Raw genomic sequence first — 25,139 nt, forward strand, 5'->3', positions numbered from 1 at the left:
CCAGCAGCTGCGACCTGGGACTTTGTGTGAAGTTACGGGTAACCTATCTGCTTCAGTTACCACAGAATCGTAGGAAGGTTTGGGTTGGAAGGGACCTTAAAGCTCATCCAGTGCCACCCCCTGCCCTGGGCAGGGACACCTCCCACCAGACCAGGCTGCTCCAAGCCCCATCCAACCTGGCCTTGAACCCCTCCAGGGATGGGGCAGCCACAGCTTCTCTGGGCACCCTGGGCCAGGGGCTCACCACTCGCACAGTGAAAAATTTCTGCCTAATATCTCATCTGCCAACCTGACCTGTGTCTCTCTGTCATCTCGGCTTGCTCAAAATTGCAGTTGCAAGTCCAGTCCTCACCAGAGCCTCTGACAACTGCCACAAGCTGGTGGCGAATGATCCGGGTCTTCCTGTAGTGCCGTTCTGCAGACTGGCAAATGACTAAACAGCCAGGGTTAAACCTCGATTGTCCTCATCGGTTCTTGGCCGTCAGAGCAGCTGGGTTTATTTTTGCCTCCCTGGCCTCTGCGATGGTAGGCTGGGCTTGGTCCTGGACTCCTGCATGGCGTGGTGCCTGTGCTCCTAGCCTGCCAGCCGAAGCCTTGGCTCTCCTCTCTCTTGCTGGCCCTAATGGTATCTCTGGGTCCTCTCCTTCCCACAGCGTGAGTGAGGCAGCGAGGTGACATTAAAGTCCTGGAACAGTAGATAAAAGGCCCTTACTATATTTATTGAGTGTTGCAGATAAGTAATCCGCTCCGCTGTCAGTGTCTAGAGAAACAGCAAATAAAGTATACATGCCCCTTGCTTTGATGTGATGAAATCTCCAGAGGACGTTTACTTCAGCAGCGTTCACAGCGCAGCTGTAGCTGAGTTTTTGAGTGGAAAATGCAAGGTTTTCATGTCTTCGTGCGTCGCTTTAAAAATATCGCTATGGCTGCTTCTTGTACGCTGGACAATTCCATGGTCTGAAAGCTGGGGTTTTTTTTCCAAAATGTTATTAAAATCAGCTTAACCGTTTTTGTTGGAAGGGGAAAAATTAATAGTTATTTTGTGGTTTCATACACAACATTAAAACAACAGTCTGGTTTTCATTTAAACCAATAAGAGTATGGAAATTCAAAATGAAGGCTCTCTTCATGTCCTTAGATCAACTTGTTGGCCTCGCTAAAACACATAATGGATGGAGCAGGGGAAAAACCTCAGTCTTACAACTCCTAGCATTGTTTTTGCATACAGTTCAGCTTTTTTATTGCTGGAGTTCAAACTTGACATTGCTTTATTGCCTGTCTTCTCAAGCTATAAAAACCTCCTCGGTTTTGTAAATTTGCAGCAGTTTGGGATCCAGTGAACCCTAGACATTGTTTTTAAAAAACCTAAGCAGTAATTAAGCAAATTGGTTAGCAAACGTGTATCAGTAATTGAATTAATAGACTTTTAAATTTTGAGCTGTAGACCTGAGTGTTTGGGACAATGGGTATTAGTCATTTCTGGTTTATGTTATGGTCACAAAGAGACCAGAGGCACCGGTACAGCTGCAGTACGGGGAAACTCCGGCCGGCCCCAAGGAAACAACATCCCTGGGAGGGGACCCTGAGTGGTGGGGGATGCTCTGACTCGCCCGGACGCGGCCCCCAGTGACCTGTTGCAGCTGCCTCAAGCCTTGAGGCCGGCCACCGGTCCGGTGCGTTTGCATGTGGGGTGGCTAGCGTGGCCGCGCTGCCCCTCTGCTTCCACCCTGCGGGTTCCCTTCCAGCCCTGGTTTTTTCCCAAGGGCAAATGAGTTGCCAAAGTAACCTGGACAGAGAGTAGTGGTTGGGATGGGATATTCCAGCTTCATATTTATTTGCATGTTTACAGGCCTTTTATATTCTTTTGAAGCACAGCAGGAATGCATAATACATCGTGATGATTTATCATAGCTGTAAGAAGGGGGTCTGGTGGTGACGGGCATCTCACAAACCAGCTGTGCAGAGTCCTTACCTGAAAGAGCAGAGGGAGGTTTCTGGATGAGATCTGTCCCCTCTGCCGTGCGGCGTGCGTTTAGCAGCAGCTCTGTTCCCTGTCTGGGCTCTTGTGGTCTGCCAGGAGGAGGAACTGGGACAAGCACTGCTGACTGAAATCGCTAATGTCGCTGTTTCAACTTGGCAGTAAAGAACCCCCGAGGCAGTTCCTGAATGCTGGCACCGTGTGCCTGTGCTGTTAAATTCACGGCTTGAGCAGGGAGTTAGCACGGGCCAGGGAACATTTCCAGCAGGGTGGGATGCGCGAGGTCCTCTCACGCTGGCATCCTTTCCTCTGGAGCAGTCCTCCAGCCTGCCCCGTGGCCCTGCTTAATCCCCTCCCTCCCCCTCCTTGTTGTAGGCTTTGCCAAGCTGTCGTGCCACACCGCTGAAATCTCCCGGTCCTGGGGGCTGCAGAAGCTGGAGAGAAGCTGTGGAAGAGGGGAAGGATGGAGGAGGATGGAGATGACAGCCTGCGGGAGACTCGCGGAGATGAGAGAGCGTTGCCAGTGCCCAGGTCAACGCAAAACCTTTCAATGGCACGAAAAGCTGGGATGAAAGCGAGCGCCCTGCCGCAGCCTGGGGCAGCCACCCTGCCAGGCTGTGATGGAGGTTTGGCACAGAGGCCTGTGCACCCAGGAGCCCCGGGCCCCAGGGGAGCAGCCTGGCCCGGAGGAAGGCAGAGTGACCCCAGGCAAGGTCTGTGCGCACTGTGGCTTTTGGAGTCAGCTGGCCAGGCGGCACACGCGCAGACAGGTGCTCTGCACCACGTCTGGAGTCCTGGGGCAAGATGGGAGCCACCGGTTCCTCAGCTGGTACGTGCTCAGTGTGAAGCAAGAAGAAATGACCTTGAAGAGCAGCTCTTGCAACTACTGCTGTGTGGTTTTCTTGGAGCACATTGTATGGGGTGTTCTTCCATAGACATCTTCCATGTTCTTCCATGTATGTGTGCTGCAGAAGACCATTCAAGGCAGTAGCATACCAACAGCCTTCTTCATTACAGGGTCTTGGTCACAGACCAGCTGTATAAGGAAGGGGAACCCTAAAGCGCCATAACTTACATGGAGGCAGCTTTGCCAAGGAAGGTGACAGCAGAGGGTCGAGGGGTCTTTTACCCGTCACTTAGAGAAGTTGCTGAGGTCCATGGAGAGCGAGTGGATCCTCCTTGGAAAGATCTAGGTGGAGGGGCAAGGTGAGAGGCAGGTGGGCCCCCTCAACATGTTCTCAGAGGGAGCATTGGACTGCATAGGGAAAGGGACCTTCTTCAAACCTCATTGTGCTCAGCCAGACCTACCCTCCTGGGCAGCTCTGTCCTCTGGCTTCCTCTGTCAGGCAGCTCCCCCACTACCACCCGAGTGCCAGATGCCTTATTTCTCCTCCTTTCCTTTCCCCAGTTTTTGTGGGTTGATCAGTGTTTCTTTCTGCCCTCCATATTTCTCTGTTCCCCAGCATATTTGCGTTAAAATTTGTGAGGATTTTTCTCGGGGGCATTTCAAGGTTTATCTGATGTGATTTGAGATGGAATCTGAGTTGTGATCCTCTGGTGTGCTGGTGGTTAGGGAAGGTTGGTGTGGGTGTGGAGGTCATGGTGGGGTGGGGGAGACCAGCCAGGAACTTCACTTAGGAGAGCACTGAATAGGAACATAAATTAAGGGGGCCTACAAGAAAGTTGGTGAGGGACTTTTTAGGATGTCGGGTAATGGTAGGACTAGAGGGAATGGATTAAAGCTAGAGATGGGACGATTCAGACTGGACGTTAGGAAGAAGTTCTTCACCATGAGGGTGGTGAGACAGTGGCACAGGTTGCCCAGAGAGGTGGTGGAAGCCCCATCCCTGGAAGTTTTTAAGGCCAGGCTGGATGGGACTTTGAGCAACCTGGTCTAGTGGGAGGTGTCCCTGCCCAGGGCAGGGGGGTTGGAACTAGATGATCTTTAAGGTCCCTTCCAACCCGAACCGTTCTGTGATTCTATGAAATTGTGTCCCTGCACATTTTGGGAGGCCACATGGAAATGTTGCCAGAATGGACAAGTCATGACAAGGAGTTTGAACTTGGCATCTGTAGACCTGCACAGACTTGCTGAAATAGTCACCCACAGGTTGGTAAGAGCTGGGGTGATGCCAGGATTGGCTCAAGAATGACATTCTTCCCTGCTCATTGTCCTCTGCATGTAAATAGACTCCGAACACAGGTAGCCTTGATGCCGTTTGAGAGGGGAGTATGTCAGTAGTGGTGGTGGGAATGGACCTTGATGCAGACCAGTGGTATGTAGGCTCTACAGGTTTAGTGGCAGCTGTTGCAAGGACTTCTCAGCACGGCTGGATATGCTCTCAAATGTGCATCCTGCTGGAAAACGCTCTGCCAGTGCTGCTGGACCCCTGCCCCTGGCCGGCTCTGTGTGACTCAGGAGTGCCTGCATCATGGCACCATGCACGGAGGTTTGATTTATAGCCCTGGTTCCTAGAGTCTTGCGTTGGCACAGTAGGAAATATTGGCTCCTGGGGAGGGAACATGTGCTGGTGGAGTGGGCGTGTGATGAAGCCGTCCTGCTTGCAAGTTCTGAGCATTAGTCATGACAGCGAGGTCAATCACACCAGCGTTTTTCTTTGAAGCATGTTACTTGTAGTTGCATGGAGTTGGCTGTGGCGTGGGTATGGCACGCAGAATCGCCCAGTCCCACCAACTCCATCTGGAGGCACCAGGGTGGGGGTCTGTAGCCTAACACTGCTCCCAGCAGGTCCAACACTGCAGCTGCAGCAAGTTCTTCGAGGCTGTGTCCGGGTCAGTCAGGGCAGTCACCGGGAATGGAGACCCCCCTTTAGTTGACCATGTTAGTGACACTGCACAGGACTTTATCCCGTTTGTTGTTGTCATCTCTCTTGCACTGGGGGGACACGATAAACTGCACAAAGTGTCCAGACATGGCCTCACTCAAGGGGAATAATACCTTCTTTTGACTTGCTGGATGCTCTCACGACGGGCTGGTTGGCTTTCATTGCTATGATGCCCGGCCTCTTACCTACATGGAGAGCTGTCCCCGCCTGCCCCATGCATAGGGCTGGTCTGTGTTGGGACAGGACTTCTACAGAAGTCCTGAAGATACCACTCGACACCTGGCCTGCTGCCTGTGGGAAGTGCCATGGTGGACATCAGCTGCTCCTTTCTTCATACAAGACGTTCATCGTGCTGGCTGAATCTTGCATAAGATGAAGCAACTCGATTGTCATTCTGTGCCTTGCAATATCAGATCTCCAAACAAGCTCAACAGAGTGTGCGGTTTCACATACAGACGGGAGACTGCTGTGATTTTGTCTTTGCACATCCTTCTCCAGCTCACAGAAGTGTTGGCCATCCATTCGGTAGCAGAGTGATGTGGTGCCTAACTCCACGATGAGTCAAACTGTCGAAATTCTCTTGGGCATGAGATGAATTAGTATTTGAATGCATAGTGGGGCTAATGCTACTTTGTGCAGCTTTTCATGAAGATTGTAGAATCGAGGCGAAAAGCAGATCTCACTGTAATGAGAAGATAGAAGAGTTAATCATAGGGTGGAATGGATTCATATTTGCTCTGAAATTTTCTAAACTGCTTTGGAATACCTTCAGCTGGAGGAAGTGAACTTCACTACAAACCCTTTGTGTGCCAGAGTGCAGAGTTTTCTTCACCCACTTGAATTGCAATACGAAAGCTGCAGGGCTATTTTCCCCAGAGAGTCTGGAGTCCCTACGTTCATTTTGTTGATATGTGAAGTCATTCGGGGTTTCATTTTGGAGTCATACATTCATTTAATTGATGTATTAGAGGCAACCCAAGCCTCTTATTCCCGTTTATTCACCCTTTGAGAAAAGGTTCGGAAAAAAGTCACCAGTCATCGAAGTTACAAGTCAGAGGCAACTAGCGGAGAACTGGGAGATAAACCAAGATGGGGGAGGGTTGCATGTGAAGGACGTACTCTACATAATGCACCATTAAAACTTCATGAAGAGGTGTCCCAGAAAAAAATATTACAAAGCACGAGGCTCAATATTAAATTCTTAGTTTTAGCAGTCCGGTCATTTTCTGGAAGGAATAATCAGCTTAACCATAACATTCACACATTTAATGTTCTGAGAGAAGAGGGATTGTCTGATTTTTCTTTTTCTTTTCTTTTCTTTTCTTTTCTTTTTATTTTTTTTTCTGCAGTAATTAATGAAAGTCAAAAGCAGCAACTGGAATCTGTGAGCTACTCCTCCCGCTACGCTCTGGGACTTTTCTATGAAGCTGGTACACGGATTGATGTCCCCTGGGCTGCACAGTACATCACCGATAATCCCTGCATACGCTTCATCTCCATCGATAATAAGAAACGCAATATAGGTCAGTGCTCCCATTATTTCCCTTAAACACAGTGACAATAGAGGGTGTAGATCATGAAAAATGCTGTTTAATTGAGTGTTGCTATTCTGAACAGAGCAAGTATTTAACTCCAAGCCGCAGCGGATAGCATTTAATGTCACATTTGGCCTGTAATAAAATACACAATGAAAGCAGAACGGTCCTCAGAAAATCACCACCCAGCACATGGTTTATGTTACTGCATTTATGAAACCGGTGTCAGGGGATTTCAGACATCAAAATGTTGCTATTCCAAGAAAGAGCTGGAGTTCCTTTGTTTAAACATTGATTCATACACATGCCAATTTATCTCCCATCATCCATTACTTTACAACTCCTGTTCTTTCCACTAAGCATGCTTGGAAGTAGTAATGAGTTATATAATTGAAGCTGTTCGGTCTAATTCAAAGTTAGCCAATGTGCTTTTATAATCGTGGAAAATCCTTGAAATGGCTGCACATAGTACGGCTGCTCAGTAAAGCTTGGAGAACATCCCGCAAGGCAGACACTTCTCATCTGTTTCTGGAAGATGGCAGTCGAGTAAGTAGATGTTTTATTTATTAAATGTATTTCATATACCAAGAGTGCGTTGGCATAGAAAAGCTCAAGAAAAACTGCTCACATTTGAGTTTAATCAAGTGCGTTAGGGGCTGAAAATGCTTCCTGATTCTGTTACTTGCTCACGTTGCAACGATGGCCAGGTTTAACCACATCCATGAAGCGCGGGTAAAAACCTACCCACCTTTGTGGTGACCTACAAAGCTCTATGACTCACTGTCACAAAAGAAGGAAGGATTTTCGTAATCAGCCACTGCCTAATACATAATTATAAAGCAATACCAAATTCACTGCGCTAAAGCACGTTCAGATTTAGACCTGGGAGACTTCTGTTTCTAGTCTTCCTTGTTCCGTTGGGGTTCATTGTGTCCTGCCTGCAGTCTGCAGAAACCAGTGATGTTAGTACCTGCCGGGCAGGGCATTGCAAACCTTGCCCTTATATCTACGTGCCATCACCATGCTAGAAAACAGCCGTAAGGTTGGGCGTGCCTTCCCTCCCTTACACCACGAGCGTGCAGTTTAATCTAATAAGCTATCGTGAGGGACTGTCCCAGTGTAACAGTGGCACTGGTGGCCTGGACCTCTGAAGATCTCTGCTCCAGCTCCCGCTCACGGCAGGCTGTGCTAACACAAGTCGGGGGCAGCCGGGCCTTGTCTAGCTGAGCTTTTTAAAAAAACAGGATGGAGAACCCCCACATCGCTGGTGACCTGTCCGAGGGCTGCACCTCCACTGGGGGAAGCAGCGTTTCTTCATCTACGGTCTGAACTTCCCAAAGCTCAGCCTGTGGACGTTGCCTCCTGTTCCATTGTCTGCCTTCACCAATTAGGTTCACAGTCATTCCGGTTGGAAGGGACCACTGGAGGTCATCTGGTCCTACCCCCATGCAAGGTTTGACATTAGATCCAGCTGCAACATTAGATCATGTTCTCAAGACCCCGATGTGATGTGAGACACCTTTGCACTGCTGGCTTATATTCAATGGTGGATCCACCATAACCCAGCGGCATCTTTTCGGAAAGGTATGTTGCTCTGCCAGACTGAAGCATGGGGTCGTCCTGTGTCAGACACAGGACCTTGAGCTCTTCCTCGTTGTGGTGATAGTACAGTTCAAGTCAGCTCTTTCAAATATACCCTTCTTTGCTACAAAAGCCGGCTGGGTAGCAATGGTTCTTGAATTGCCTCCAGAAACAGCAGTTTATGCTGTGAGCAAAGGAGCAGAAGAGATGAATCAACTCACCACTGTGGAAGCCAAATTTTGTTATTCCTCCTAAGTATTTAGCCTGTTGGTCTGAAAAGAGGGAAAATAAAACAAAAGAATGACCGCACTGGCCAAAACAAAGATGCATCCACCCTGATATGCTTCCTCCAGCAGGGACCAATAGTGAACATGTCAAAAAAAGAGTGTAAGGAAAGCCAAATACAGAGTGATTTTTTTTTTCTCTGGCATTGTCTCCTCATTACTGACAATATGCAGCTGGAGATTTTCTTGCATCTAAGATAGCACCGCTGTCATTGTGTTTAATGGTAAGTACTTGACAGTTAATAGCACCTACTGGTATTGTCCACCCCAGCTGCCTGATTCTAGCTGTGCAGAAGAGGACGTAGCCCGAGGGAGAAGTTCACCCATCCTTTCCTCACCTGCTTGCGTGTGTGCTCTCAAAGCGCCAGCACTGAGAACCATGAATATGGACTTATCGTTGAATTATCAAATAACAAAGCATGGTGTCTTTGCTGTCTCCAAATGCAATTTAACCAAATGGAAGGCATATAATTTGGGGCATATTGTTAACAAATACATAGAAACTACCAGAGCATCAATGTTGACACATACCTTTCTCACTGTAATTCCCCTCATATTGTGAGAGAGATCTGTTTATATGAGCAGATTTTTCCAAGGAGAACAAATTGTATACCTTCCTAGGGCTGGAACAAGCAGCGGGCCAGGTGACTGAAGATGATTTCTCTCTGGTAGGGCCTTCCTTGTGACACATAAACGGTCAACCAGCCGCCTTGACTGCGCCGTCTTTCCCGGTGAACTTGCATTTTGTGGATTTGCGCTTTGTTCCAGGAAAAGCAGCGCTAGGGAGAAAGCAGTATGCGTTAGCTGGAGCAGTGTTTCTGGCTGCGAGCGCTCGAGCTGAGCACAGCAGGGTTGGAAAGCACGCCTGTGTCGTGTTCAGTAATTCTGGCGTGCAGAAGTATAAAAATCAAAAGTGACCACCAAGTAATTCACCTTTCTTCAAGGACGTGGATGGCTCTGCTGATAACAGAGACACGTGCACAGAAATACTTCAAGACAACATAGGCAAGGGGGCTGGAGTGTGAAATTTATTTGTGCGTATACGGTACTGTGGCCAAAATACTCAAATGTAAAGTTCCTTTTTGTTTGTTTTAGCATGTATGTAAGTATTTTGCATTTGTATTTTCCTTTCTGTGCTTCTGACTGACCTCCAGAACATTTCAGTGGGAGGCACAGCAGCACACCTCGTTGTCCCTTGTTTGCTGTCTGCTTTTTTGGGGTGCCACTGCTGGTATTTTAACGCCATGCTCCGCTCACTCCTCATTCTTCCATTCTTCCACCTTGACTGATCCCGATTCCTCTGAAGAAAATGGTAAGCATCCAGAGAGTGAAAGCAGAAATGCTCAGGCTAAGGCTTATGTTGGGCCTCCTGAGTGAAGCAACTGACATCTTTCAGGACAGTCATCCTTCCCCAAAAGCCATCACCTTCTCCAGTTAATACCTGAACGGTCCTCCTACCACCGTTCCTCCTCTATGCCATTTATTTTTCTGGTGTTTCTACACCTACTTTTATATATCCACGATTAATGGAGGTTTATCTAACCCTTGTTACCACCTCAGATGGTAACGTTTTAGTAAACAGCACTGAACTATAGAGATCCAATGGAAATAACTCTGGCTTTCTGATAAGGGACTGTTTGTCAAACACTTCATTATACAAAGAATAGCTACATCTATATAAAAAAAGGAAGTAGTCGAGCTCTCAAAGGCCAAAAGGTAAAGTCTTGAAAGTCCAAACTGTCCTTTCCTTCTGTTTGAGAGGTAGTAATCCCTGCTTTGACTCATTTAGTAAAGCAGAGATGTAAAACTCTTTTTCTTATGCAATTTTCACATTTTACCAGTGAAATACCTGGAACGGCCTGGTTGTATTATTTGTTATTATTTATTGTTTGTTATAATAGTATATATACCTATATATATAATACTGTATGAGTAATATCGTTATTATGTATTGTTTGTTAGCAGAGCCAGTGAGTTGCAGTCTGCAATTCCCAGAAATCCCAGCCTTTGCTTGCTCTCGGAGCCGCACGCTTCCCGAAGGGCCGCTTGCGCTTCGCTGTGGCGGGACAAGCTTTGCAGCGCGCTTGCCACACGGCACGTGCAAACTCGTAAAGCCTCTTCTTGCTAGGAGGTATGGCAGCGTCCTCTCTCCTTTTGTTTTCCCTTTATGCAGACTGCTCAAGGGTCGCTGGTTCTTCAGACATTATAGTGTAATGATATTCTTTAGATCATAAGTTTGTATTCGACGTAACTCTCATCGGCATGTCCTGTGTGCTTCTGTAACGGGGAACAAGCCAGGTGACCGTGCCATCTTTCTGGTGGTCCAGGTGGGTGAGACAGCATGACTTCTCAGAGTTTTGTCTTTGTTTACGCTGCTAGAGAGCAATACGTTATTCTGCGATGGACTAACCCTCACTGTGGTGGCGAGGAGGTCGCGAGCCTGAGCCACGCACGGCTGAGCCTGCTGGGGAAGGCACCAGCACCCAGGGAGTCCCTGGCAGCTCTTCTCTGTGGCACAACGTGCTACCATTGGCTGGCTTCATCATGACACAGCCTAGTTCCTTACCAGTAACTATGGACGATGGCTGTTTCCCTGCTGCTTTGTGCAGAAGAATCAGTAATAAAGCTGTTTCTTTGATACTGCCGTTACCAATGTAATCTGGAGGATGGTGAGCCTCTGAGAAGGAAGGCTTTTTGCAGCAGCTGAGGATCTCAACTGCCGTTCATAAAGTTGCATCTCTGTCCGTGGAGGTAATGCGCTTGAACGTTACGTAAGGAAGAGCCCCCAAGAAGTGTATGTTGAATTCCCTGCACAGTATGTCTGAATATTAAATATTTGTGTGATTGGCTGCCTTAAACACCCCATCCATATTTATGACTGGTCGGGGGGACGGTGGGAATTCTTCAGTATAAATTATTTCAAGCCTCATTTCTGTAACGCTGCTTTCTTTGCCTCTCTTTGCATTCTGGAGGACTAAAGATAGATGACATGCAAAAATGGACGTGGTTCCCTTCTTTTGCTTCAGGATTGCAAGGTTACATAATTTAAAGAGAAGATTCGTTTTACAGGTTTTCAGGGTCAGTTTAATGCTTGAGGATCCTTTTTAATTTTAAAATACAGGTTCCTTTACCTGCTCGGTATCGAAATAAGAATTTTTAGGAAGATGAAAGTGTTAAAGAGTTATTTAGGTTTTCGCCTTATTACGTGGCCAGTTGCTTTGTGATACCCTACCTGCCCTGCCTGCCTTGTAGAAGACTGATCAGAAACTGTCTGTAAGACTAATGAAATGCTGAGTTTCTGAATATAAAAAAAGTTAGTGCTGTTCTTTACACAGACGCTTCCAAAATGTGCCTTTTGACGTAGAGCAGATTTTATTCCAGGGAGAATACGGGACCTTACGAACCATGGGAACTTCTGAGGATAACTGCTAAATAGCAGCGTGGCATTTTGAAAGCGAGCCACCATCTCTCTTGCTCATTTGCTAGGTGTAGTAAAGTGAATCACTCTTCATTGTAGGTACAGTTTTATGAGACTTGCGTGTTGACTTCTCTTTCGGCAGCCTTTGTGGGCCCTTTGTGTACGTATCTATGGAGCCTGCAAACCGATCTGCGGGTCTTGGCGACTTACTTTGGTGTCTTTATCAAAGTAGATCTCAATCTCCCAAGGGCTGGTGGATTTACAGGCTTGGCAGAGCCTGTGATCCACAGGGCACTTCCAGGGCGTGCAGATTGCAGCCGATGCTTCTCCACAAATGTGCCTCAGTCTTAGACCAGCGCGACCACTTCTAAGGCCGAGGCTGATCCGCCTCTCTGAACACCCTGTCCTTGGCGCCTCAGTGGGCACCGTGTCCCTCACAGTACAGAGTTTCTTGCTTCAAAGCCTTTCAACTGAGCAACTGGAAGGTGTGCTCCATGATGGCCCTCAGACATGTTTTTCTCTCCTAGAGTATTATTGTTTGGGCAAATCCGGTTGGCTTCTGCTTTCTCAAGGGTAGTAGGAGAAGCTATAGCTGTTTCTGCCCACCTCTGCCAAGTCTCCGCTGCCAGCCGCATGGGCAGTGTTGAAGGGTGGATGGGTCCTTGTTAGGGTACCTTCTGCCATTAGTATAGTCCCAGGAGCACTGTACTCTGTCCCCTTCCTGGCACCTTGAAATCCACGTTACCTGCCAGTTCCTCCCACAGTTACTTTTCAACTTGTCACCCTCCCGGAACGTGATAGATACCGTCCTGAACATTTGTCAAACGAATCCCATGACTTTTAGGCTCCGATGGTGTTCTCGCTCCTCAGGAAACTTCAGACCTCCATGGATCCCAGGGTTTGCAGCTACTCTGTAAAATTTCTTTTGAGTTAGGGACTCTGAACCCCGACCTTGGCAGAGAATCACTAGAGAAAAATAGCATTTGCATTTTGCAAGGGAGAAGATTTTGGTGGACAGATAATCCGCTGTGGGCTTTCTCTGAGAAGTTATATTTTGTTTTATTGAGATGTTTATACTTTAGTAATCTCTCTGTCCCCTTCCTTCCCTGAGGCTGATAGTAAGGAGGACATGGCCACCACAGGATCTGGCTTTACAGCCTTAATATCAAATGAGAACTTCTCAGGGCAGAAGGAGGACTTGACGCCATGGGCTGTTCATGTTGTCACTGTCCTGCAGTACAGAGTGTGTCGAGGACTTTGCCCTCAAGTCTTCTTATCCGACCATAATAGTGACGGCAGCCTGAGCAGCTTTGCTGAGTAGCTTCACCCAGGACACCCTGCTCTTCCATCTTATCATTCCACACTCAATGTGTTATTCAAAGCTAGGAGCCACCTTTCTGATGCTAGATGCTCTTGAGCCACAAGCCACTGTGCTGGGAACAGGCCCTGGTCTCTGTTCTCTGTGTTCTTCTCTGGAGCATCTTTTATTAGCCCCATCCTTTTTCTGGAAGATAATACTCCTAAGAGGCTTAATCCCGCACAAATTCTCACTGACGGCAGTCTGTCCTTCTTTTTCTTTACACAGTCTGTGTGATTCCTCCAGCTGGGCATTAACGATGAGTGTTGAGACAGTCCTGAAACATTACGGAACTGATGGCTGCCTTCTCCTGCTCACAATCTAAACGCCTTTCCCCCCATTCCCAGATTGTAGGTCCAGATCCAGTTTCCCCAGAGAATTCAACATGAGGAGACTTTGCTAGTGCTTAATTTATGGTTATAACTGGCCAAAGTGCAGGGTATGGTGAGCTCTGATTGCTTTCATGCTTTCTGTCCTTGACGGCCCTTCTGGACAGCTGATGTGTCCTCTGCCTGTGACAGCTTGTACTTCACACTGCTCAGTGTTGGAGGTCTTCCTCGTCTGTTTTCATGGGTTTTTACAAACCTACCAGGCTCCAGCTGGAGGCACTGGGGTGGGGGTCTCTGGCCTGACCCAGCTCCCAGCAGAGCAAACGTTGCAGCTACAGCAGGTGTCCAGGCGAGTCGGGGCAGTCCCCAAGAATGGAGAACCCCCACCACTCAGGGCCCCCTTCTAGGGACACCCCGCTGACATGGGAAGGGGCTGTATCCTCATGTCCAACTGGAATTTTCTCTCATTGCAGTTGTACCCATTGGCTCTTGTCCTGTTGCTTTGAACTTCTAAGAAAGATTCTGGGTCTGTCATCTCTGTTGCCTTCCCTGTAGGATGTGGAAAATGCAGTTAGATCCTCACTTTTCAATTTCCCACTTACGTAATTCCGCAGTTATTTAATCGCCTGTGTTTTCAATTCATCCATTTTCTTTTTCCGCGTGTGGTTTCAGACTCGCTAAGAGGGGAAGACACTACTGATCAGACTGACAGCGCAGCCAGACTTTGGTCTGAAGCGCTTCAGCGTTTCCCATAATGTCTTTATGGAGTAGACTTGTCTCCGGGGAACTGGTGGAACTTTGTACTTTGTCTTTGAGGCAAAAAAACCTGGGATTTGTTCATCTTGCAGGCTGCTCAGAACAGCTGCGTGTAGATAGTGATGCTAGTCGAGACATCCCAAGGAGGGTGGTCTGCAGAGTCCGCGCGGCCCCAGCCACTGCTGCCAAGCCAGGCAGGGATGTCGCGGCTCCTGCGACACCATCCCTGTCACGGATGGGACACTGGGCTGGATGGGGCGGTACACCAAAGATGACGCAGTTCTTTTCTGTTTACGTGGAAGCAAAACGAGTCTTGAAAGGAGTGTGTTTATCCTCATATTCATCACTTTGCATCAGCTATCTGCCTGTGTTGGCCCTGTGTGGGTCCTGTGGGATGCAGCAGAGCAAAAGAAATAAACAGTAAAGCAAGGAAAAACTTAACACAGGCTCAAAGGAAACCTGCAGTTACAGTATTGCATCTTCCCTGTGCCATGGGGAAGAGGAGAGCCTGAACCTCGCACACAAACCGCCTCCGCCAAACTGCCTTTGCTGCACAAGGTGATGCTGGCGCTTCCCTCCCTGGCTGCAGCCTCAAACGAGTCTCGGCACAAAAAGCTGCCCTTCCTCCTGGTGCGAATGAACGGAGGCAGACCGGAGGGGACGGGGGGACGGGGGGCAAGCACCAAGCCCCTGCAGCCCACGTCGCTGCTCCAGCGCTGCGGCACGGGCTGGCCAGAGGAGTGAGAGCCAGGCACAAGCTCACTGCTCGTAGGTTTTCAGCGGGGTCCCTCAGCGACTGTGGATGCCGAGGACGCTGCCAACCCTGGCAGGGCGGCCCCTTGCTCATTAAGTAGGTATAAGCTACAGCCAACTCTGCCTTCCCATTCCAGCTCTGATCTACCCAGCATCTTATGCCTTCCACCACATCAACTGATCGGATTAATTGCCGTGCAGCTGGGATTAGAGGTGGGGGAGGGGGGGGAACTGGGAAAGCTTTTATGCTGCTTCCATTCACCCTCAGATCGTTACCCCTTTGCATTGCTGAGCATTCCCGGGCTCGCCACATCTCCCGTGCTACTTCGTCATCTGCTAGCACAGCCGTGGATGGCTTGCGTCCTTGCCACAAATAAAGGAAATTAAAATCTCAGGAGAAGCCCTGCCAGAAGCCCTCATTTTTAAGATAGCTGTTGCAGCCTGATCTAAACGTGTTGGGAGGAAAATGACGGTTTTACTCCTGTCGTTCATCCACTGCACGTCAAGGCTGAGATACCCCCATCGCTTTCAGGGAAAAATCTATTTTAAGCTCCTCTCTTAGCCAGTATTTTTGCAGAAGAAAGAAAAGGGCTTGAGGCTAAACTTGATCCTTGCAGGCTGCATATTTCAGTACTGGAAGGCTGTGACTCAGTGGCCTCTGGAAGCTCTCCAAGCTATCAGTAGCTCAAAGGAGGAATTAAAAACTCAACAAACTGCCTGTTCTCCTGAAACTTGTTTTGTACATGCTATGGAAGAGATGAGAGATTTGAAAGAAGGCGCCCCTGTCTAAGAATCATTCGCTATAACAAGTCAGAGCAAGCAATGAATATTTATTTTATTAAAATGCTTAGATGTGTTTTAATGAGCCTTTTTGCTGAGTTTAGGTGGAAGAATTTGCCAAAATACCACATAAACTGTAGTAAATCCCAAGGTACCTAATAGGCTTCCCCACTTGGTCTTCTGTCCCTGGCGGTCTTTAAGTAGAGATGTCAGAATACCTGGTTTCTCCCCCAAAATGGGAAGGAGAGACTGAGTAGCGTTTCTGACATTTTTCCAGACGGTTGGGAAAGCTGATGTGAACAGAGATACGTCCTGCGCTAGCCTTTGAAACCAGGCTTGGGGGTGGCAGGAGGAATCTCAGGAAGATGGGGCTGAGGCTGGATGTTAGACTCAGGCAATGAGTTCATCAGAGCTCAGGGAAGAAGACAGCCCCTTTGGCTGAGCCTCTGCTTCTAGACAAGAGTGGTCGTTGTTTCACTCTACAGTCTTCATCTCCAGATCTGCCTTGCCCTAATCCCAGATCGACGTCAGATGGATATCTTGGACCTGTCCATCCCTGATGGCTAAGGTTTACTTTCAAGTCCAAGACACAAGAAAGCAAAATCAGCACCTCAGATGGAAATAGGAACTGAACTCAAGGTTTCTGGACCCTTCAGGAAATCACCCGGGAAAAGCGCTGAAAACAGAGCTTGCGAGCCCAGCCCAGGGACTGAAGTGAGCGATCTTCTGCTCTTAGGAATGCCTTACTTAGAAAAGGAGAACTTGAAGAAAAGGCAGCAGCCTTCAGATGTGGCCTGTCAGGGTGTGTTCCTTATCACAAGCAGGAAACATCTTCCCACCCTTTTTGCCACATTTTCCCAGTTCTCGAGAGCAAGGGTTGACTGAGCTGGCCTACCCAAGAAAGAGACTCAATGAAGGCATCCTTCCTACTAAAGTTAAAGCCATTGCTTTCATGCTTGCTGTGGGTGTGAGGACTTGGTATTGCTGTACCTCAGTAGCGTATTCTGAAGTGATCATCCCAGGACAGAAAGCTTATCAAAGAAAGGCATTTTGGTGGTCTTTGGAAAGCTGGAATTTGTCATCTTCTCAAAGGGTATCTCCATCTGGAGGAGCTGGAGCTAGAGATCTCTTCACCAGCACAGCAGAGAGAAAGATTTCTATCAAGCTTGGTACCTAACAGCCAGAACTGGTCACAAAGTGTTCAGCTCCCTCTTTCTTTGTGGATTCCTTGGTCGTAAACTGCTCATTTGCTAAAACAAAAATATTTTTCTAGAAATGTGCTAATTCAAACAAGAGTTTACCCAGAAAGGGCTTTCTTCCTCCAAAAGAGGGAATTTCTAGTTAATGGAGAGAGAGGGAATAGCTTAATTTAACGACCAGCTTGGTGAGTTTGAGCGCTCAGCTGAAATATAGCAGTACCCAGGTTGTGTTCTTGCATCTTGCATCCTGCTCGTTCTGGAACAGCCCTAGCAGGACCAACTCACACAAGGATCTGCTGGGTCCTCATTGCGCCTTGGCACAGGGCAGTCACTGAGCCTGAAAATTCTCTATTCTAGGCTAATTCTCTGGCTGCTGGTTGTTGGCTGTCCAGACCAAGTCTGTAAGGTGACAAGCCAACATGCCATCGGGGACAGAAGTCCCTTGCTGTAGAGTACCTCCAACCAGCCCTAGCTGTAACGAAGCTTGGCCATTTCCAAATCTGCTGGCATGAACATCAGCACTTGAGCTGCCTTCAGTTCTTCCCCTGGCACTGCAGCCTAGTTGATTTTTAAGGGACAAACTCTTTTTTTGAGTTTTGCTCACTCACACGTTTGCCTGAGGACAGAAGTTGTACTGAAGGTTCACGCTCCCCAAAACATGCATGTAGGCGACTGCACATCGATCTCCTGGAATTTGCTAGAGCAGCAAAATTTAAGTTGAGTTCACTTGTGCAGACCAAAAGGAAGTGGTGATTTCTCAAGCTAACCTGCCCTGGCTTCTGTTCCCCTTCTTCCCCTCCAGAAATGTAAAGTATTAGTTTTGTTCTAGCCTTTCAACTATGTAAACGCTGTTGCGTGGCCAATATGCAACCAATTATAGAGGGAGCAGATGTTTTTCACAGTAATGCAACAAGCACTCTTCTTTTTTTGTCCTTCGCCTTAAAGATGATTTTTATCTCCTGATGATTTCATGTCCCAAGTCTTTCATATTTCTGTGTTGCACAGATGGTCCCCTTAAGGGGCCACACATTTCGAATGCGCAGGGGAGAAAGAATATAAATTAGTGTGATGTAGGTGGGTGAGCAAATTGGCTGTGGTGACCCGGCTGCCCGTGCTCCTCTGGCTGCTCAGACAGAGGAGGTGGCTTGCTGGCAAAGCCGTGCCATTGTTGGTGTGGTGGCTTGCATGCATCAGGCTTGCGGTGTCTGTGACTGCAATTTCTTTGTTTTACATCTGGCGTCTGCCCTCAGAAGGACTTCACGTGCCTTCGTCTGTGAGTGGAGCACCGAGCCCCTGGGGATCAGTCCCTGCCAGCAGGGACAGAGCCGTTCCATTGCCAAGAATAGTCTTCCATCCCAAAAAAATAAATGTGCATCATCCAATACCTTAATCTTACCACAGGGCTGGGTGAACTTCAGCCTTTGGTAAAGGGTTTCCCCTTCACCAATGTCGGTGGTAATAACATGAGTCCCAGCTGCAAGCATAGCCCTTTTGGAATCCTCACTTCCACAACCACCACCCAAGCGAGACCTTGCAGGTGGGTGGCTGTGACCACATGCCTCCGAGTGCCCTGTGGTTGTAGGGACACCAATTGTTACTACTTGTAGACCTGTCTGGAAAAATGCCTACAAAGCAGTTTGACGTGTTTCTTCTTGTTCTCTTTTGCCAGTTGGCCGCAATTGCCAGGTGGTTGCCTGTCAAAATTTATGGGAGGAAAAAGGGGAAGAGTTTGCTTCCAGTATATTCCCTGGTCCTTCCAGCTGCTTCTTATGGGGTGTGGGAATGCCTTGAGGTTCCTTTAGGAGACATGTGTGGAGCTAGGATTATTGCAATGGGAAAACTGTCACGAATTTTGCAAAAAGCCAGGATTTCTTCACTGTGCCTCTTGTGAACAACTTGTGTTGTTACTCCTTGTGTTTTTTCCAGCTGGAAGAACAGGGTGGTGCCACAGATATTTTCGTTCTTAGTGACTCCTAGGCTAGAGGCACAATTGTCAGTATGCAGGGAAGGCAAGTAATAATGAGTAATCTTTCAGAAGCATCTCTCTTCTTTATTTCAGAGTCTCCTGAAATTGGGCCCTCAGTTGTAGTTCACACGACAGTGGCGTTTGGAAGCGAGTACCTGGATTCAGACCCCGCAGAGGTGCAGCAGTTAATTCTCAGTCACCTGGAGAGGATTGTGCCATCCCTACCTAAACCAGCCAGCATCAAGTGTCAGAAATGGAGATACTCTCAGGTAGGTAGTCTGCGGTGGGAGGGTGCTGCTGGGGCAATGCCGTAGTACAGGCTTGCGATGTATCGCAAGAAACAGGACATCATACGGCCCAGTGGTTTTCATCCTCGGGCAGCAAGAGGAAAGGGGATAGTTGCTCAATATCCCTAATATGTTCCTCCACGTAGCCGTGAGCAGCATCCAAGGCTGGTCAACCGCAGCCAGATTATTTCTAGTCATCTTTTTACGTAGCGGACCTGGCTCAGTGGTGAGTTATGCAGCACTCTTGGTAAGTAGGGACAGGAGCAGCGCACAGGAAGGAAGTAAATCCCACATTCGGTGAGATTGGCACTGGTATTTAAAAATGTGACTCAATCTGTCTCTTCTGTGTCCAAAACTCTGTGATATTATTAGCAAAATTCCCACCCTACCACAGAGTAGCAGAAGTCCTTGCACTCAGACGTATTAATTGTTATTATTTGATTTGGCCCAGTTCTATTTAACGGTATATTATGCGAAAAATATTTTGAAGTAAACTGCCTAAGGGTAATAATAGCACAATGTGTATATTTTACAGACTTCTTTTAAAAACCCAAGGAAATTGTTGGCAATTTCCTAAAGTATTGGAGTGTATCTACATGTTTACCCAAAGCCTCTTAAGTGAAATCACATTGGTGAAATTGAATGTGGAAGTTGATGCAAAATATTTACTTGAACCAGTCCCCTAAAAATTTTTCCTTCTATGAAGTCTGGAAAAGTTACTGGCGATGACTGTTGTGAAGTCTGCTCCTACCCCTTGATCTGCATCCAGTTGAGGAACCTGGTCTCATTAGCAGGAAGTTTATTTGTCTGCGAGTTAGGTATTGGTAGTTTGCAAATCACTTCCCGGGGCACAGTCTTTGTTCTCAGTTGTTGTATATAAAATGACTTTGACATAGGTTTTAATGTTTCTGATGACTTGTACAAAAACCGTGGTATGTTTTATATGTTCCTCTTTATCAGTTCAGGGTTTTTTTTTCGCTGGTAATGCTGTCTCTGTACGGTTATCACTGTTAAGGCATCCTTTTCTGGTTGTGACTTCTGGTCTTTGCATTATCTGGTCATCTGCATTATCTGTTACCTTTCTGCTTCAAACTGCTTGCGAGCAGAAGAGCTGCAGGTCGTAGGGAGGAGAAGAACTGTATCTGTCTCCAACAGACAGTCACCTGGTTGGCCAGCTCTGGAAAGGGCTCCCAAAACAAAGGAAGAAGTGTTTTTAAACAGAATTAATACACCCTAGATACTGCTGCTATCACAGAGCTTTATCATCAAATTTGTCAAATTCAGCTGCTTTGTTTATGTGTGCAAGGAAAGGGCTTAATATGCCTTTTCCTTGCACTACTCACACTTTTAGCATAGTGCCGAAGGTGACGTTTAACTATGTGCATCGTATATGGCCCATTCTGATTTATTTCACCAAGAAAACGTGAATAAAGGAAAAGACAAGAACAGCAGTTAATTTCTTACTACTGAAAAAAAAAAAGTCTCAATTGCATTCAACCGAACAACTATGCTTTTTGAATCCTGGCAAAATTATGGCCATACAGGATTTCATATAACCTTGTACTTATTGCTTCCTCTTTCAGAGGTAGCCGGAACAGTGACTGCAGGAATGAACTCTTATTTTCCACAATTGCTTCGAAATGGTTGTCTTCCTAAATCACTAGGTGTGCCTCCTGTTTCCCCCTATTTAAAAATTACATTCAGACATCATACTGCTGGATGATGCTCTGTTATTTTCTTAAACCACTGTACGATTTACAGCTCTCCCTGCTTTCTTCTCCTGCCTCCGTTGCCTGCTATCAACCGTGCTGCTACTAACCAAAACCGCTGACTTCAGCAGCCGCTTGTGCTTCATGGCTGTGTCACAGGAGGAATTATCACCAGTCTTTAATTTGGCGGATGAATGTCAATATGCCTTAGATTACAAATAAGTCAGTGTAGGTCAGATCCGTTATCTCAATAAAGAGATCTCTATTGCCACCCTATAAAATAATCACTACCTAAATTAAATATCTGGGACAGAGCTCCCTCTTTCTCTTAAAGCTATCTTTACTTTCAATTCTAACAAGCTGTTGCGGCAGAAGCAAAGGGAACTGATAAGATGGGCGCATCCTTTCCCTGACTCTTTTAGACGGGGTTTGTCCTACTTGTTAATTAAATCTGCCTGTAACATCCTTCACATGGCCAAACACAATCCTGGGATTAAAATGCAGACATTACAATTATCCATGGCGGATGAGGGATTAGGACTTCCAAACTTCTACTGATACTACTTAGCAGCAGGGCTGCAATTCTGGATCCTCTGCTTTAATTACGATAAGACACTATTAGCATTCGGGGCCAACAGCTTCACAACCCATCACGTCTCTCTCTCAGAGTCACTCCATATGTATAAGGGATACGGGGAAAAGACAGGATGATAGAAATTGGACCTCTTCAGAGGGGACCTCAGAGAGGACCCCTTCAGGTCTCTAGTCCAACCTGTTGCTCAAAGCAGAATTGTTGCCAGCATTAGGTGACCTCAGCCACGGCTTTGTCTAGCTGAGTCTTGAAGCCTTCATGGATGGAGATCCAACAGGCAGCGCCATATAGCCAAGGGTAATTTGGAATTTATGGTGGGCGGCCCCTTCAGAAGAACTTTGAAGAAGGGGCAGGATCATTCCTTTCCTCAGTCACTATGTCTAGAGCGAGGGCCTTTACTACGCTGAGCACGCAGTCTTGACACAGGCGAAAAGATGCAGGCTGAGGTGTGAGATTACTGATCCCGCCATCAGTAGGACAAAACAGAAGCCGTTTGGTACAGCCAGCATCAAATAAACATGGGGTGGTCAAGAAGGAGGGACACTCAAAAAGCCTCGTTCTGCTAAACATTTCTTCATTGTTTTATGCTCAGTGACCTTGATCTGTAAGAAAAAATTAGGAATAAATTAAGTACTGACCTAAAATTAGTCTGAGAAAGATGATCTCTGTCTGGACTTACCATACTTGGCTAGACTGCTCTTAAGTTGAATAACAGAGAATGGGTGGCAACTGGCTTCAAATTAATTTCAGATAATTACCTCCTTTAAAGAGATGCAAATGTGCCAGTAACACAAAATGCAGCCAGAAACATAAATGTGGGTGTTTTGCAGCTGATCCATACTTAAAAATGGCAGATAATGGCATAGCGGTGGCTAGCTGAATGTGCATTTGAGTCCATGGAAAAATTCCCTGGACTGAACAAGGCGCCTTGAACTTCAGGTCTCGTTCTCTGAAGCTGACAGTCGCACAGTGGGATGCAGTAACCGTTTACTGCACAGGAATCCGAAACATATCTTTGGACCGAAGGCAGAAAGTCAAGAAATGATCGAAAGAAAATTGTCCTCTCGGTATCCTGCTTTATGATCTTTTTGGTGTGATCTCGATTACTGCTCTACTGCTGTGCTTCTGCTTTTTTCTCTTCTCTTCTCTCTCTCTCTGGCTTCCTAGATATTCTTTTCCTCCTTTTCAACGTTTCATCCTTACGGGTCTTGTTTTATCATTCCTTTTCTCAGAGTATTTCTTCCCACCTTCCCCCTCTGATCACTTCATCATTGAGCTGTCCTGCATCTTCTTGTCTTTTTGATGCCTTCTGCCTGAGTCTGCCTTGCCCTCGTGTTTACCTTTAGGCCAGGGCTGCTGCTGCTGCCTTATCTCTGTTCTGAGATTCACCAGCGCTGCTCTGGGATGCACTGATTTAGTACCACATGGACACTCAGCCTTTGTACGTAGGATTTAAACCGGCTAGAAGAACACGTGACCCAGCCAAGCGTGTTGAAAACACAAACGCTGTGTGCTTTTACTCTGCTGTTTGTCTTGTCTTGTTTGTCTTTGTCAAGCTAACCAGGTAGCTTCAGGTTAACAGGCACTGTCCAAAGCAAAGTCCATTCACTCTTAAAAATGTTACACACAACTGCTCAAGAGCTGCCACTCCACAGATACAAGTTTAATTGAGGGTATAGTGCTAGGAAAACTGCATTTAAAATTAGTACAATGTGTACATTGAGAATGACATTAAATATTTATCAAAGTAACCTTATTCAGAACTTGTCCCATGCTACTCTACAGAGAAAGTGTTGATTGTATCTCTAGCAGTGTCTAAAACCTGTTGTGCTATTCAGATGAAAAAGGAGAGCAGCATAGCAGAACTGGAGACAGGGTGGATTGTCCCAAGGCCTGCACAGCAGCATGAAGCATGGGCAGGTCATCATAGAATCACAGAATCACAGAATCTTCATGGTTGGAAAGGACCTTTGAGATCATCGAGTCCAACCAGACACACACACACACAAAAAAACCAATGCCTACAATCTCTGCCACTAGAGCATGCCCTGAAGCGCCACATCTAGACGTTTCTTAAACACCTCTAGGGATGGTGACACAACCACCTCCCCGGGCAGGCTGTTCCAGTGCCTGACCACTCTTTCAGTAAAGTAATTCTTCCTAATGTCTAATCTAAACCTCCCCTGCTGCAACTTCAGACCATTTCCTCTGGTCCTGTCATTATTCACCTGGGAGAAGAGGCCAGTAGTTACTCTGAAGTCTACCTCCCTTCCCATCCAGGAAGGTCACCTGGTCAACTCAATCATGTCGCACGTTCTTGGAAACGGCAAGCTCCCTTTCCTTTGTTGAACGGTTGCATATCTGGGGGGTTTTTGCAAGCCCACCTTTGCTGATGTGAGATCGTGTATCTTCATACCTTTTGGCTTAGAGATCTCCATGCCTCATCTATCCAGGGTCAGCCCTGCTGAGGCGGGCTGAGAATGAGACAAGATGGGGCTGTAAAGTTTCTAAATTTCCACATATAGGAAAGGTTTATTCTAATTATTTTACTCCAGAAGACCTTTGATCATTAATGCTTGGACCTACAATTTGGGATGGGAGGGGTGCTTCGTATGAAGGCATGTTTGTCAGGAATGCGGACCTTTCTGGTGTGAGATTGAGGTAAATAAAACACGTTCTTTGCCATCTGCCCCTATGCTTTTTTTTTTTTCAGGTTACAAAAGCTGTACCCAATTCTCCAGGACAAATGATTCTTCATACTCAACCTCTCCTGATTTGTGGGGGCGATGGATTTACTTGTTCCAACTTTGATGGCTGCATAGATTCTGCTCTAAGTCTTGCAGAGGCTGTGAAGTCTCATTTATAGCAATTTCGAAGTCAGCTGCTAAACATAGTTGAGATTTATGATGAATTTTACTATGATGGATTGAATTCTAGTTTAGTGTTATCCTCACTGGCCTCTATCTTGCAAAAATAAATAAAGGAAGATCTACTGGTGTGCTGTAATAATTTTTGGGATGGGATTGAATTGAATTTTCCAGGATCTGTGCTGTGAGTGGTTACTTTGCTTGAAGTAAAGCTTTTTCTGGCTCTAGTCAGAGGCACTGAGCTCCAGCAGTCTTGCCAGGTCTCCTGATACTTTTACAGCCCATGAAAATTATGTCAACAAGAGGAGCCTGACTTGAAGCCACACAAAACCCCACGGAGCTGCAGAGTTTACCCCTTGGCTGAGCATTTGGAGCTCTGGAAGTGACAGAAGGGACATGCACAATTGATCCCAGCGCTTTCATGCATACATGTGGTCATTTCTTCTGGTGCAGATCCGCCCTGGTCATGGTTATTGTGTTGGCCATGGGGAATCAGTGATGGGGCATACCTTGCTATGCTTCTCAAGTTGATGGCCTATGCGAGGTCTAACCATATCGACTCAAGGCCTAACCGTGTCTCCAGTCACGGACAACTTTTAAGTGACAGATAGTAGTTGTCTGCCAATCAGCTTTCTTAGCCCACAGTTTTCTGGAGCCCTGGTTGCACATTGCTGGAAGAGCTCATTTAAGAGCTTGATATTACTGGCAGTAACGTGCCACTGAAACATGGTGCCTGTCCTGCGTATGGTCTAAGCAGCAGCATCCCAGCTGTGCTCATGAAAGAATGGAGAGAAGGTGAAAGAGAAGGTGTGTGTGTTTCTCATAGCTATAGGGCTGCTATCCCAAAGTCATCTTGGGAGTAGACATCGCCATCTGGGCCGTAACATGAGTTTAACACAGTA

The 25,139-nt window shown here is 47.0% G+C and overlaps 1 protein-coding gene across 2 annotated transcripts in view; it reads left to right on the plus strand.

Annotated features, from left to right (window-relative positions):
* The window catches only part of RNLS (renalase, FAD dependent amine oxidase), a 76,384-nt gene extending 52,022 nt beyond the window's left edge, over positions 1-24,362 (plus strand). For both annotated transcript variants that reach the window (XM_054205530.1, XM_054205532.1), the window contains exons 5-7: positions 6,174-6,347; positions 18,876-19,051; positions 24,084-24,362. In XM_054205530.1, the coding sequence (XP_054061505.1) occupies positions 6,174-6,347; positions 18,876-19,051; positions 24,084-24,236 (503 nt within the window). In that variant the 3' untranslated portion in view covers positions 24,237-24,362. The remainder of the gene's footprint in view (positions 1-6,173; positions 6,348-18,875; positions 19,052-24,083) is intronic.
* The last annotated feature ends 777 nt before the right edge of the window (positions 24,363-25,139 follow it).

The sequence above is a fragment of the Rissa tridactyla genome, chromosome 6 (genome assembly GCF_028500815.1).
Source record: "Rissa tridactyla isolate bRisTri1 chromosome 6, bRisTri1.patW.cur.20221130, whole genome shotgun sequence".
NCBI lineage: Eukaryota > Metazoa > Chordata > Aves > Charadriiformes > Laridae > Rissa > Rissa tridactyla.